Raw genomic sequence first — 16,282 nt, forward strand, 5'->3', positions numbered from 1 at the left:
TGCGGGTACGGTAGAGATGTAACTTCTTTTTATAGATGAACCCATTCATGGTGACCCAGTTCCACTATACCACGTGGCCTGATCACGGAGTCCCAGATCCTCTGTGTTTGGTTATATTCCATAGCAACGTTTCTCATGAAAAATCAAATGAAGACCTTGCACCTACTTTAGTTCATTGCAGGTAAGTGAAACTAACTTAAATGGTTTCACAAAATCGCGTTCATTGACAGTAAACTAAGTTTTTTGTGTAAACAGTTGTTTACTGAAAAGGTTATGGGAAGGATTTAAGAAATTAAATTATGAATAGTTTGATATTAATTTTAAAAACCAGCACATTATCCACATTAAATCTAAAATTTAAAAGTTTCATGCCGAGATTTTATAACTACCTCGGCCTAAGTTTTACAAACTATCCCGAACGTCATCAGCGAATTAGATTAGAAAAAGCCTCTCAATTGTTATGAAAGTCTAAATTCCGGTCAAAACGATTTTATCTCTTTAATAAGCTCAATGCGTTTCAATGGCAGCCCTGGTGCACATCGTGTTTTATATAAATTTATTGAAGAGTAGGATTATAAATCATATTAAACAACATTAGAATATAGGGAATATGACTAAACAAATTGTTTTGAATAAGACAAGTGTATTTAATAATCAACAAACAAAGAGCTCTTAGTAGAAGAAAAAATAATGCCAGTTTTGAAATGTTTTTGAAATATCATCTTACGTGTTTGCTTAAATATTTCAAAACATATCTCGATTTCGGATGTTATTCTGCTACATTAATGAAAATTCGTACTTTTTTTCAAATAGAAGAAGAAAATTGAATCCATATTTGTATGCATATTTTATTCTATGTACATCAGACTCTTTTCTTTTTTAACCATTGTTTTTACATTGTAGTGCAGGTATAGGCCGCACTGGTACATATATTGCCTTGGACTCCCTCTATCATGCAGGAAAAAGGTCCGGAAGAGTCAACGTTGCAGAGTATGTGAAAACAATGAGGGCCAACAGAATGAACATGATACAAACTTATGTAAGTAAATTAATGCTCGATTCTTTAAACATGCATGATTGTGAATTTGTGAATTTGTAATATTGTGATTTGCTTTTCATTTTTAACATTTTTTTTGAAAAATGTGTCATTCATATAGGAACATGAAAAAGGCGCATTATCTAAAGCCAGATGTATCCTTTAACTTCTTTTAAATCAATCACTAAGTTTTCGAACAATTTTTACGTATTTGCTACTCATGTGATAAAAAATCATGCAATATAAAATCTTCATCAAACAATATCTTCCACAAAAAGTCCGACTGCATTACTAATTTACGCTGACGATAGATGCATGGAAGACATCCAATATTTTTTTTTCACTTTTAGGAGCAATATATGACCGTTTTCTTGGCATTACACGAAGCTTTTAAGGCTACGCCGGATCCTCAAGCCACTGTCAAGTTTCGTCAAAGAGTTTCACAAATGCTAAAAGATGTTCCTGCAAACTATTCCGGGCTTAGAAAGGAATATGAAGTAAGGAACATTCGGATTTTTATAATTTATTAATTAATAATTATAAATGAATTAATTTATAATTTTTGTAGTGCATTTTTAATAGGAGTTCAACATGCGTGATAGAGAAAAATTGTTTCACCATTAACTAGTCACATTTAAGCAAATGAAATATTTTAGTTGTGTTTTAGTTGTATTTCACATCGAAGAAATCAATTTCCTTCAAAATATATGGACTGAAATTAATTTTTTAAATTAGAAATCTTAATTAAGAAATTTCTTATACACAAATAGTTAAAAACTATGTATAAATGTTCAATATTGATATTGCATTCATTTTACTTTGTATGTTATTTTAATTTGGTTATTTTTTTTTCTCTTTGTTATGTATACTCTCTTTTTTGAAAGCTTTTAAGAAAGATATGTCCGGTGTTTACTAATGATGATTACAAACTCGCCAAACAAAGCATGCCGAAGTTGAGGAAAGATGCTATTTTACCTCGTAAGTTTACTTTTTTTATTTTAACGAATTGTTGTCATGTAATAAGCATTTATTAATCAATGTGCTTAAAATGTGCATGATGAGATCATTTTGGTTTTTTTTTAATTTAAACAGCTTATAATGTTTAAATAAATATCATCAGTAAATTAAAAATTGTTTGCTTACTTATCTTTTATTATGTTAAAAAATAATAACGACATATACTTGAAATTAAATTAACCTCGTCTTGTTGCAGAGAAGATTTAAACTTCATTTCCAAATGCAAATGTTACAAATAATTTTTTCATTTTTTGTTAAAAGTTGATAAGTATGGACTGTATCTTTCATCGAACGTTCCTACAAGGGGGAGTTTTATCAACGCTATCGTTGCTTCCGTAAGTTTCCCAGAAAGGCAAACAGTTGAGATCCGTTTTTAAAATGAATTAGGGATGCCATGTGTGTTAAAATAAAGATCAAACATTAGTCAGTACACTGCAAATCGACAATTGTTCTCAGTATTTCAATTCAAAAAGAAGTTTTGACTTTGTTTTAAGTCATAATTTACAATCAATTCAATAAAAAACCTGTATTTCAATACTTTTATATAGCTGGATCCAAAAATACCTCGCATTGAATTTTTATTGTATTAATGCGTAAATTAAAAAAACAAATAAGTAAGCAAATGTTAAATAGTTAATTCATACTACGATTTTTTTTTTATTTTCGTATTTACACTAGACACTTTAAAATCAATAAAGTTTCTTAATTGTTCAACTTTAAATGATATTATTTTTTAAAGTCATACATCAGGGATAGTGCGTTCATTGTTACACATTATCCGCCACAAGAGGACGCTGTTGATTTTTTGCGCCTGATTACTGACCATGAAAGCAGTACCGTGATTTGCATGGATCCTTTGAATACAATTAACTCGGTTGGTTTCTTCAGTTTTAATCTTATTTGGCAATGCATACAAAGTTCCTTAAAAACTGTTTGATAAAAAAAAAATCAATTTTACTGCGGTGTTTTTCCTATTAAAACAATTCGTTTGGGTGGTTTCGCCTTTTTATTTTGGTATCAAACATTAATGATGATGTATAATACATTGAAATATCAACGTAAATAAACTTCCACTTTCCAGGTTTTAGAATTAATGACAGATATAAAAATTAAGAACTGCTTTTATCTTATATCCAAAACATTAAAGTTTAAAGTATGATAAAATGAAAGGTAACAGAAATACTTATTCTGATAAAAAATATTGATTTGCAGGTAATAAACACTTTTTTCATTGTTTTAGAGTAAGTCTTGGTTGCCCTTGCCTTCGTCAGAAAAGATCGTTTCTCCCTACAAAGTGGTTAATAATTCCAGCAAAGACAATAACGTCAAGACATCAGTTATTTCTATTCATAAAAAAGGGGTAAGATAACAATTGCAATTTGAAGAAAGGCAATTTACCATGAAATTTTAAACATATAATGTTGATTTTTTATTATTCAATGCATAAGAATCAAGAATAAAAAAAGGGAAGCAATATGAACTCATTTTGAAAATCGAAGATAGCGGACTATACAGGACTATACAGTTTTTTCAAATATTTTTTTTTTTAGGAAAAGTCACGCGATGTTATGATAGCTGAGCCCAAATCTGACCCGAAGTCCCAAAATGTAAATGGCACTTCCTCCCTTCGGAGCTTGGTCTCGTTCGCACTGAGTTGTCCTGATGAAAGCCCAATTACTGTCGTCAGCAAGTTAGTACTTCACCTTTTTATAAATATTAATTACCATATAATTAACTGATAGTTATTATTAGTTGTTTTTCTTTGGTGATTGTCTGAACTATCTAGAAAACAAGTGATTAATATACATATTTTATTTTTGATGTAAGTTTGGTTTTTGGGCTGAGCTTTATATTGAAAAAAAATCATATTCGCTGACTCAAAGATTCTAAATCAATAACATCTTCCGAGGGTTCTGAACTTTAATATTCTCCAATATTATCACCAGGGTTTTAAAATAGCTATATATTCAATATCTGTCTAATCATTGTCGAAAAGTAAAACAAAATAAATGATTGCATTGAGCAGGGAATCCAAGTAAATGTAAGGTGCATAGTCAGGGCACAAACAATAGATGATCTTGTTAACTAACACGCATTCAAGTATTTTTCAGCTTAGTATTTAAGAAAAATGATAATTGAATCATAAATTTTCTGTAAATTCTTATATTAATTATGGGACTGTATTAAGTGGCCGTATTAATATCGAATCAGGGACGGTGCTTCAATGTGTGGTGTCTTCTGTGCTGTGTTTAACTCCATACAACAAATCACTATGGATGACAACATTGATGTGTTTACAACAGTCCGACAACTACAGACAAGGAGACCAGAGTTCTGTTCGACACAGGTACGTTGTTGTTATAATGTAAAATTTTACATTCATTTTCCACAAAATACATGTTAATAAAAAATTCCTTAATATTAAAATACCAACTTGAAGTGTATTTAATTTCAGATTTTTTTTCTCCAAATTTGGAAATATCATATTACAGTATAACTGTTTGTGCTTTGTGATAGCGATGAGTCCATAATTGTAGACATGTTGCACACTATCAATGGCATGCTTCAATATAATCAGTTACATATAAAGAGAAAATTGTGATTTTTTTTTAAATCTAAGTTTCTCTTGATTTTCTTGTTATACATGTATATGTGATAAAACCTATAGTTTTCATGGAAATAAATAAATAGATATATTCACTCACTGATAAATTTTCTTGTAAACTATTTCCTAAAACGCAGTTTTCTAGAATCATAAGATTCATTATTATCCTTTATATCAGTAACTTATGTTCAAGGACCAAAAAAAAAACAACACAATTCGTTTTTTCCAAAGTGTAGTTAATTGTGTGGGAGAAATGTTTCTCAAACCTGGTGGTTTGCAAATTATGATGAAGCCAGAATATTCCACTTCACTTTGTTTCTGTTTATCTTAATTCAATTGAACTTCCAATCCTCTTCTTTTTTCAGGATGAATATGGTTTGATCTACCAGACTGTTTACGACCATCTGATAGCTGTGTCAGATAATGTTTACTATAACCAGTGATCATTTTTGGCAAAAGGAAAAGATATGAAGATGATGAGCACTGACATTATTTAATATTTTATTATTATTATTATTTTTATTTTTTTTTGCTTTTTTTGTTCTGTTTATCTACTGTTCTAGCCATTTTAATAATTGTGTATTCGTTGTTTTCTTTGCTTGTGATGGTGATGATAACAGTGATGAGGAGGAGAGTGATGTTGAAGTACAGTGAACATTCTTGCATATTTTTTTTTATTCAAAACTAATTTTTAAACAGTTGAGATATTTTTCACTTTAAATGAATGTTTACTATAACCAGTGACCATTTTGGCAACAGGAGGATATATGATGAAGATGTGCAATGACGTTTTAAATTTTTGCTTTTCTTGTTTAGTTTATTGACTGTTTTAGTCTGTTTCAATCTCGTATATTTGTTGGTTTTTTAGCTTGTCGTGGTGATAAAGAGGACGGATTATAATGACAATTCTTATATTTTCTTTAACTCAATTACTAATTTTCAAATCAGTTCAGATTTTGTTTACGAGGGTTGATCCAAAAGTAATGTCACAGATACGATAAAATTGTGGAAAAACCGCGTAAAATGACAAAAATTCGTGCTTTAAATTATCTACCTAATTCAATTCAGACCTGAAAATTTTAATGCATTGTGATTATTATTTCTGAAGATAATATATTTTGTAGAGCATTAGGTAACGATAGTCGCCGCACGCTAGCGACATCATATCTAGATCGTTGGCGTTCTGGTAGAATTTCGTAATTTAATACTCTATATAAATTTGCCCCGGTGGTCCAGTACATTTTTTTCATCAATTGTTTTCATAAAGTTTTTTATATACACGTAACTAATTAATTTACAACTAATTAATTTTTTTATAATCGATGAAGTAGTATATTGGATTATTTAATGTGCGATCAGTTTGTCAAGGTCTCTTCAAGAAGTCATAAACGTAGCTTTATTTATTTATCAACATGACATATGATTTAATCAGGTATTTGAACCACGTTTACGGTACCTTGTTCACTTATTCTCAATTTTAGGTTGATATATCAATTCCAGTACATTTCTAGTGATTTTTTTTTATCAATCGAAGTATAAAATGCACCATATCACTATTCGCATGTCCAGCCTTTTTATCCCTTCATCTAGAGGCAAAATGCACTGGGTAGATATCCGAAATGGACAGTAACGGTCCCAAATTTTCAAAACAGTTAGAAAAAGTTAATAACATATCTGTTTTGAAATATTGTGTTGTTTGGATCATTTTCAAATTTTAAAGCATGTAATTTATTCATATAAACAAACCTTTAAAAAGACGTAAAGTCATGACGCGCCGATGTCACGTATATATCATGCTTTAAACATCAATATCTTGTTAAGTGTTCAACGAAATTTCATTAAAAAATCAATTCGAATTTAATTTTTGATAAGAAAATTTTGATGTATCATTTTATACAGTACAGTGCCAATGAGAATCGCGGTGCATAGTATGACATTACTTTTGGATCAACCCTTGTAATATTTTTTTTTCTACATATACATTAATTGGTAATATATTATTCATTTTTTTTAATTTGTCTATTTTATTTTACCCATTAATTTATGTTGTATAATCTTAAACTTATATGCATGCTTTTTTACCAGTTAAACTTAGATTATACATATTTGCACGTTTTATTACCAGTTAAACATATATTATACAACTATTTTGCATGTTTGATTAACGTCTTTGTTCATTACTTAACGTGTTATACAATTGCTTTTACGTTGCTTTTATCCAAACCCATTTTAGCTTTTAAGTCAGTAAATAAAAATAGCCACTTATATACTTTTTGGTCAATATTCCTTCTTATTAAAAAAAATAAAGATTTAAAGGTTATATATGATGTAAAGTATACATCTATTTTGAATTAACGTCTGTTAAAGCAATATTTTGAGCCCCTGAAATAGTAATTTGAAATTTCCGAGGTCCTTTGCTTCTGGCCTAAAGTGCAAGTGTTCTATAAAAAAGCTTTGAAAAAATCTACTAGACCACCAGGCCATCAATTATTTTAAGATCAAATTCCAATATTGAAAGGGAAAATGGAAACAAAAATATAGAAAAAAATTGTATTAAGGATGGCGTTTACTCAGAATGAACAAAATTAAATGAGTAAACAACACCGATAAATTTACAATAAAGAATATAATACACATATAACACTTTCCGTCTATATATATATTTTTTTTTTCTTGTCAACTAAGCATTTTATAAATGTGCTTCTGTTTTTGGTAATAGTCTTAAACTATTTTTTTTCACATCATATCTATTTTACTCAATCAGTGCAAGCACGAGTCAATTCATAATATTATTCAATCAAAACCAAACAAATTGGATCACAGAAAAATAGTTACAATACTTTTTCCCAACTCGTATTGCTGTCTTCCATGACATGTTGTGGTAACGAACAGTGTTAAGACTCAACAGTCTAGAGGAAAAAATACAAAACAGGAGGCGAGCAAAGACGAAACTCCTAAAATAAAGAAGTAGGACCAGGTGTAATGGAGGAGTAAGCATCCCCTATATCTGCCGACCGGTCACATCCGCTGTGTGCCCAATGTCATATCAGTAAAAATGTATTTATCGGGGAAATTGTCTTAATTTTGGAAAAATATCATGATCGGGAAAACGGATTTATGTTGTTAGGTTACCCTCAATATGATGTCCGTTTCCGGTAAAATATCCAAATATCAAACATGTGACGCAAACTCTGTGGTATCTTTTATTTCAAGTTCACTTGGATATATCGAGTCGACGTCAGTATGGAAGTAACAATTGAAAATACGTCGACATAAGTGTATGTTGAGTTGAAGGCCACAGCGAGCGATTTTTCACGTACAAGTTTTTGAATTAATTCTGCTTCATATGAATACAAAATTAAGCAATTCTGTGTATAAAGTAATAGTAATCTATAATATATTTTTATTCCCCTTTCCACTTTTTCATATTTTTAATTTTTATTTCTCGGAAGAATCTATCACCTTAAACAAAGTATAAAACTGCATTGTTCTTAAATTACTTCTTGACTGTACAGTAACATCTATAAGTATACATGATTTTGCATTGCTATGATAGACACTAGTAGGAATATTTGACTTGCATGCTCAAACTAGTAAATCATTTATCAGGTTGAATTTAGGGATAATTTGAAATTTGCATTTCATTATTTGCCAAAGTATCTTTTAACGTTATGTTTTTTTAACACTCTATTTCTAGTCAATTTTCCACAAATACACTTCCGATCAGTTGATTTTTTTTTTCTTGTTTTTCTTCCTATGCTTCCGGTTTTGACTTAATCCTACAGTAAAATCGCCAGATTCTTCATTAAAATAACTTTTTTGAATATAAAAAAACACTACGTTATGTAGAACATCCCTAATTAATTAAGCACATTCTTCCTCTGAAATAGAGGGGTATTTTAAACAGGGATTGCACGCGGGGGTGTTAAGGAAGCATATGGAATCTGAGTTACATGTAATTCGGTGAAATCACAAATCTTACTAATTATGTACATATTCAAATATCTAAGCAACGAAACGTAGACTAAAAACTAATTTAAAATACTGAAGACAATTTTTTTCCAGAAATTAGTTTGTATTACGTAGATTTACACATTGATGACGTCATGACTAAAAGTTGAATTTCGTGTGAATTTGATCGGAAAGCATTGTAAACATAGTCAAAATATAACTAATCCAAGAACTCTAATAAAGTTTTGTGGTGTGATTTATTGAGAATTGAACATAAGAATACTGGGAAAGAAGTTAGTTTTATCATTCATTCGCGAAAAGGTATGCAAATTTGCTTTTATTTATCGGCCAGGCTCTCCTCTGTCGTTGTTTACGATATAAAAATCCGCCTAGAACAACACTAACCCGTATATATTGAACTTGAAATTTTATACGTATCGTTAGTTTGATCAATGCTTTATTTGAAAAGTGCTGCTATAATCCCATGTTTTGTGTTGTTTTGATGGAACATACCATTTTCCGTGCAAACTTTATAAAAGTTGGGAAGGTTTTACGAGAGCCGGATGAATAACTATTTAATCAAGAAGAACATAGAATTCTAGCAGCGGTTTTTATTAAACTGAGATGTTTTGCCTTCACTTGGTATGTTTATTTTATTGTAGAAACCGCGGGGTAGTGTTGTTCTGTCACATTTTATGTGAAGGAATATACGTAAGCTATTTATAACTGTCACGTGATAATGCACCAATGTGGCAGTAATGTACTACCCGATTTTATTGCACGGACATCTGTTTTAAAGGAAAATACTAAGTTTTTGATCTTATTCAAAATATTTATTTAATTTCACGATTTTGAATATAACAGTCAAAATAAGACGCGAAATTGTCCATATGCTTCCTTAACACCCTCGCGCACTTGACAGGTGCATATTATAAAGATATCCAAGCCAAGTGATGTAAGGCGTGTCTTATCCTGTGTAACAAGCACTGTCGGTAATATTTGAAAAAAATTGATAATCAGAGTGTTTATACCAGCTTTTCATGAGGATCTACTCATGAGGGTCTAGCAGGTGAAAAAGGCTTGACAATCAACTCTAAAAGGTGTAATCATTCTATTGTATTAAGCGAAGAATCATTTTTTTTACCGCCAAGTTAAATAAAGATTTAACATTCAACAGTTAATGACAATTTGTTTGTGTTAAGAACAGACTGTCCTCAACCGAAATCTGAACTGGACAAAATAACATAAAAAAATTGTTCCAAAATAAAATAGTCGGTACACTGAAGAGTCCGGATATCTGGAATCCGGAAATCTGAAGCCCCATCTTATTTTGATATGTATACATTAAAGAAATGTATAGGGTGTGTCAAAATTTTTGAAAAAAAATACTTATTTACTCAATTATCTCGTGTAGCCTACAAACGCTAGCATCAGCCAAAAAAAAGCGAGAATCTGTGTTTAACTAATGGTTAACAAACTTAACCCAGCTCTGAATAATGGTTTATTATAGCCAAAAGTTAAACATTGCTTAAGCAATCAAACCCGTGGTAAACTGTTAACTAGTATTTTGAACAATCCTGTTTTACAAGTTCACTTTCATGTTTCAGTTCTATGTTGATTTTGATTTCCCTCTGTCAGCATTGCAGCTTGTGCATGCTTACGTAACATCACCATAACAGCTGCTGAGAGAGTTCAGCGATATTTTTAATTCTAAAAGTTTAGGGAACTTGAATATCATAAAACTACTTACATCTGGTAATAATTTTCAGAATGTCATGTCGCGGGATTTTAATATACATCATAGACCTGGACAACCTTCCTGAATTTTGAATTTAAAAAATTCGAAAATGGGAATTAAAACAAAATAATGTCTTATTTAGAAACAAACAAAACTGTCAAATCTTAAAAAAAAAGTAGTATATATCCAAAATATCATTTTTGTACTAAAATTAGAAAAAAAAAAAAAATAAAAAAATGTTTTTTACAAATATTTTTTTTGAAATAAGCGATGCAAACCATTGAATGAGACTGCCGTCCTCCAGATCTAAAATAAGATTTTAGTCTGACGTCTGGTAAAAATGAATGCTTATTTTTAGCGTTTAATAAAAACATTTTGATAAAAAAATTCTTGCAATCGAGAAGTTTGAAATTTAAATTCATTTAAGACATTCATTGCATCTTCTCCATCGTCTTATCAACTGAAATTATTGGTTTATCAATAAAACCTTAGATGGTTATACATGTATCTTTTGTAAACTTGTTGTATGTAATTAAGCAAGATAAATTGAATATGTATTGCATAAAACTTTCATTGGATTATTAAAATTCATGCCAGTCAATAAAAGCCATTTAAAGAGGGTTTTTAATGAAATACCATTGTACTGCAAACTGATTCGTTTAAAAGCATTATTAGTATTATTAAAAGTATTATTAGCACCTCCTCTTTAGTAATTAAAAACTTTGGAGACTTATGCTTTACAATATATTTTATAACTTTAACTAAAGGTTTACCTCGTGTTGCATAATAGCAATACGGATGATGTCTTTTAAAGAGAACATTTCCTTCCTGGTTATTAATATATAAGGATATACAATTGTAACAGTTATAGCAGTGAGTTTTGTAAAACCGTCCTTGAATCAAATAAGGAGAGCCATCAGGTATCAGTTGCTTTTATAGATTACATACCTATATGGTATTTTGATAAAACATGCATGAGAGTTTGCGATACATTTGATCGTCATTACTTTTCTAAAGTATGTTTGATTCTAAATCCAACGAAAAAAAAGTGCAGATTTTCTAAATGACAAAATTACCTTTTTAATTAGTTCAAGGTTTAATTGGAGCTACATTTTAACTGGAAGAAATAAATGTGTTTTTTGGTATATAAACTCAAAACAAATGTCAAATTAATCTGAACATTTAGCATTACTCTGCATGTATTTATTTCAGTTCTGTAATATTTTTTTGCACATGAATCGCTTTACTGTTGTTTGATATAGAAATAAAACTGTTTACTTATGATAACAAATACAGAGAGAACTGTTACATGTGACAAGTGATGTGTTACTAGGTGTTAACCATCTACGGTGTCTGAAATGAAGATATGTTTAACAAGTGCATATATCATTCAATCAAAATAAGAATAGCGCACCAAAAAAAAACACTCTCTCGATCTCCCTCTCTTTCATTGAGATTGATCGACAAGTTATCAAGGAAGTTATTAATCATAAGTTGATATTTAGAGGAAGCTGAAAACAGAAATGAAATCAAAAGATAGTTCGTGGTTAAAATATATATGGATTTATGTAGATAAAAATAACTTAAGGAAGGACAATGTCAGTATTTCTCGTAAAGGATTGTGCTTCCTGGTCTACGATTTCGTTACATCCGATTACACACCTAAAACTCCTTTCGTGATGCTTTCATTTTATGCATTTATTTCTTATTTTATGTGCATGTTCTGTTATGATTAATGTTCTACATTCATCTAATCTCCTGGCTTAAAAAAAGTGCGTGAAAGGACAACATGGAGCATTAAACATTTCTTCATCACAAAAAGTACAGTTTCATAAAGAGCACCTTAATACCTTTATACCGTCACCCTTCAGAATAAAGGATGACGGTATTTGAAATCACATTGAAAATAAGGATGTAAAATATTATCAACCCAGTGACGTCAAAAGGTAAAAATGACGTCATGAAGTTTGTCTTCTTTTGATAGTTTAATGTTTCGGAGCAAAAAAGGATTGTTTTCCGAAGGTTTTTCGACTTGGAAACAGCGAGCTTAATGAGACCGTGTACAGAACGAGTACGCACGCTTTCGCGCAGCGTTTTATTTGTATTGTGACGTCATCTGTTTGCTTGTTTGACGCCATGGCGTGATAGTTTTATCTGCAGATATTCAGCGAAATTTGTTGAAAATGGCTCGTTTAATGCGTAAAATTAATGTTATATTGTGGAAAAACATAACTGTCTCGAAGTATAAGCTTTATTTGGGCTCGGGTTGAAAAAGTGAAGAGGGTTCAGCAGGCCAAACCCTCTGTCACGTTTTCTTAACCCGCCTAAATATAGCTTAATTCATATATTTCAAGACAGTCACCATGTATTTTATATTAATGACCCTTAATATGTGATGTTATATATATTTTTTTATTATTTAAATATGTCTGAAGGCTTTAATAATACTATAAAGATCACCTTTTCCGTCTTTGTCAAATAAAAAATAGACATTATCTGACAAATCTGGGAAATTGGGCATACAAAAATCAACTTTGATAAGACCCCTGGAACAAACCAGGAGGTAAAAGGTTTTTTTTTATTTGACCATTTGATGCCTTTTAGCAATAACTTTAATATGTAGAACAGAAAAAGAAATCCCTAGGGCAGAAGTTTAAAAAAAATGAACAAAATTGATACATTTCAGGCGAAATCCCATAGGGTCCTATGTTAAAGATTAACAAACTTTGAGATGACCCCCTAAACAAACGGTGTGGTAAATGTCTTATTTTTTAATCTTAAAATAATAATTATATCAGTAGAAATTCAGGTAAAAATTTCATTAAAAAATCTAGGGCAGAACTAATTAGACCCGGCCTCGTTAAGTATCATAATGTGTATAAATGTATGGAAAAAATGTAAAATACCTACTTGAGTACACCTGTTCTCTATATATCCATAGGCAAAATATGCAGGGAAAATGACAATATTTTTATTCGTTATCAAATTTCGGGAATTGGACTATTTTAGTGACGTCAAAGGTGAACAGCTATTAGAGAATCATAACAAATATCGAGATTAATGTGATACACATCATCTGTTTAATGTTTTATTAGGATTTGGTTTTGATATAATAAAATTGAAGGGGGGAGAGGGGGATATTTGACTATATTGAATAGTTTCATCGCCATTGAGTAACACGGCGAGAAAAGATGTCTGTTAACAACGGTTAGTCCTCTACAGCAAAATTCTTTTAACCGCTAAGAGTTCTGCAGCTTATTTAAGGAATGAATTCAATATTTATTGTTTTATACGATATGAAATGGTTTGGGGCAGTTTACGCTTTATAAACCGCGAAGTAAATAAAATTTTATTTTTTTACTCTTCAATTTAGATAAAAACGGTCATTTGACCTTTAAAATGACGTAAATGTAAACAACATTCAAACGTAACGTCAGGCGTATTGATACGTTTGTTGACGTTAGCCTTACCATGACGTAGGCATCATTCTTTATAAGATACAAACTAATTTTTTAACCAATCAGAAAGCGCGTTACAACCAGAATTAAATTATATAGGGGATGTAGAAATGGTGGTGATGAAAGAGAGATATTGGGGACAGTGTATATTTACGAGAAAAAATCGTTTAACTGCTGAAAGGCCTGCGACCTATATAAGGGTTGTAGGGATCACGGTGATGAAAAGAGAAATACGGCGGACAGTGCCTATTTACGAGAATGTTTTTTACACTACTCAAAGGTCTACGGACTATATAGGGGTTGTAGGGATAGCGGTGATGAAAGAGAAATAGGGCGGACAGTGCCTATTTACGAGCAGTGTTCAGTTCTAAACATACACAAATAAAGCAAATAAAAATGTTCACGTATACCAACGACATGAAGTTGTTACTCAACAACGTTTATAAAATCTACATGCACATTAATATGTGATGGAAACGGAATATTTCAAATAGGTTAGAAATGGAAACTATTTATCAAATATATAATAATGGTCCCAATTACGCAACATCAACCACAGAATAACAATAAAAATAACATTAGCTGGGATATTACAAATTTATTATAAAAAAACAACATTTTTTTGCAAAGTAAATTGCTGTTATACATGTATATGTTTTATTTTTAAAAAAGAAAGCAACTTGATTGATAAATTGTGTACACTGTTTGTACTTGCAATAGCGTCAGAATTTGTTTAAAACACAAAGGGTTTATCGTTTACAGTTAGTCATTTAAAAAAAATTACTTAGATCGTATGCCTTTACATGAAACACCTTTGTAGCAGTCTATTGTTGTTAAGCATCATAAAAAACACCTCAATTTTCTCATTTTCAAAACATGTAGGTTCATACACTTTACTGAAATATTTACTTGAAACAACAATTTCATATGAGAAGAAAAAAAGCTTCGTCGACTAAAAGTTATGTTACAGATAGTAAATCTTTGTTAGTTTCTGGATCATTTCACTTATGTTTTTTTTTTATTATAGGTTAGTACACATGTACTATGTATTACGGCAGCACGCAGATTGGTTAGTCTTACAATGTCGAGCACCCCAAACAAAAACTTGTGATTTTGCATTAAATGTAAGAAGTAAACGATTATTAGCCGGATGTGAGCTTAATGTTTAAGAGTTAAGTAATCAAAGTTTAAGCTACGTGGAATTAACCGTTTGGTCCGTGGAATTTAGAGGTAAAGTGGATAGTTTCAAATATAATTCGATATGCGGAAGGTTACAATTGCAGGATTTTAGCGTTAAATATGTATTTGCCGACCATTGCGATCCAAAAAACATTTGTTCGTATAAGTGAATGAATTTGAACAATACGGAAACATGTATTCCGTTGTTTAATTGTGTTAATGTTAGACATAGTGGTTAGAATGCGCAGACCGTACGTTAGTTGGGTGATTGTCACTTCAGTTACAGATTGTGTTCAAAATCCATTTTAAAGTAAGCTTTTTTTGTTTTTTGTATTGTTTGTTTTGGGTTTTTTTGTTTTTGTTTTTTTGAAACATTGTTCAGGTCTCAATTAGATCTGGCATGGATAAGACGTAAAAACACGTGTTTTTTACGTTGTTTTGTGACGTATGGATAATTACCTTTAAAAGTTACTGAAGTGACAATCACTCAATTCTTTCACAATCACGAATTACACCCCCTCCCCCTCCAGCCTCCATCCCCCACATATTATTAGAAGTAGAGCATGGAAATATTGTGTTTGTGTTCCTTCGTCCAGCAAATAAAGTAGATTTCCTGTCCAAATCTAGTAAATATCGTAAACAAACTTAAAAATATGAAGAAAAGTTGTTTAAAGAATTCACGATTTAAATGTCCCATATTTCTTTAGAAATCTCAAAAACGTGCATTTATCACCCTCAGTTACTCGTAACTTTTTTTAGATTAGCAAGTAACTTAATTAACTTTTTTACCTTAAATCCCCCTGCTGGTTTGCTTCTTCAAGCACTTCCGGTATTATGCATAACTAAAGTATTTTTATGCTTACGGCTATAACGTGAACGCATACCGGTATAAGTACACGTTATAAGTTTCGTATGACTAAAAATCTCTAATAAATTGTTTATTGGAATAACATTTCACAAACTTGATGAATATTGACCATTAAGTAGCACCGGTTGGGGAAGATATCGATTAAAGTAAAAATGGTGCAGTGAAACAACCGAAAAAACTTTTCTTCAATTATCTAAACACTTGATAAATCAAATGTTTCGGACCCATTAAATGCATATTTTGCTGAATACATTAAAAAAGATTATCATTGTTTTTTAACAGCCTGACAAGTATGTATCGCGGGATATCAACCATATCAATGCTATTATTATTAAATGTTTTCTTGTCTCAAAGTAAGAAATAATAAACATTTGTTATGGAAATTATCTAAAGCATATACTTCAACACACATCTTTGCAATTGTAACATT

General features: G+C 30.6%; 2 protein-coding genes across 2 annotated transcripts in view; both read left to right on the forward strand.

The window, feature by feature from the left end:
• LOC136270265 (receptor-type tyrosine-protein phosphatase U-like) lies at positions 1 to 6,905 on the forward strand. The gene is made up of 10 exons (XM_066067383.1): positions 1 to 181; positions 904 to 1,039; positions 1,387 to 1,533; positions 1,921 to 2,014; positions 2,315 to 2,388; positions 2,793 to 2,927; positions 3,294 to 3,413; positions 3,604 to 3,743; positions 4,265 to 4,400; positions 5,024 to 6,905. The coding sequence occupies exons 1-10, from the start codon at positions 36 to 38 to the stop codon at positions 5,099 to 5,101; spliced, it is 1,206 nt and encodes a 401-aa protein (XP_065923455.1). The 5' UTR covers positions 1 to 35; the 3' UTR covers positions 5,102 to 6,905.
• The window catches only part of LOC105342635 (cell death abnormality protein 1), a 93,209-nt gene that overhangs the window by 65,740 nt on the left and 11,187 nt on the right, over positions 1 to 16,282 (forward strand). The window lies entirely within an intron of this gene.

The sequence above is a fragment of the Magallana gigas genome, chromosome 1, assembly GCF_963853765.1.
Source record: "Magallana gigas chromosome 1, xbMagGiga1.1, whole genome shotgun sequence".
NCBI lineage: Eukaryota > Metazoa > Mollusca > Bivalvia > Ostreida > Ostreidae > Magallana > Magallana gigas.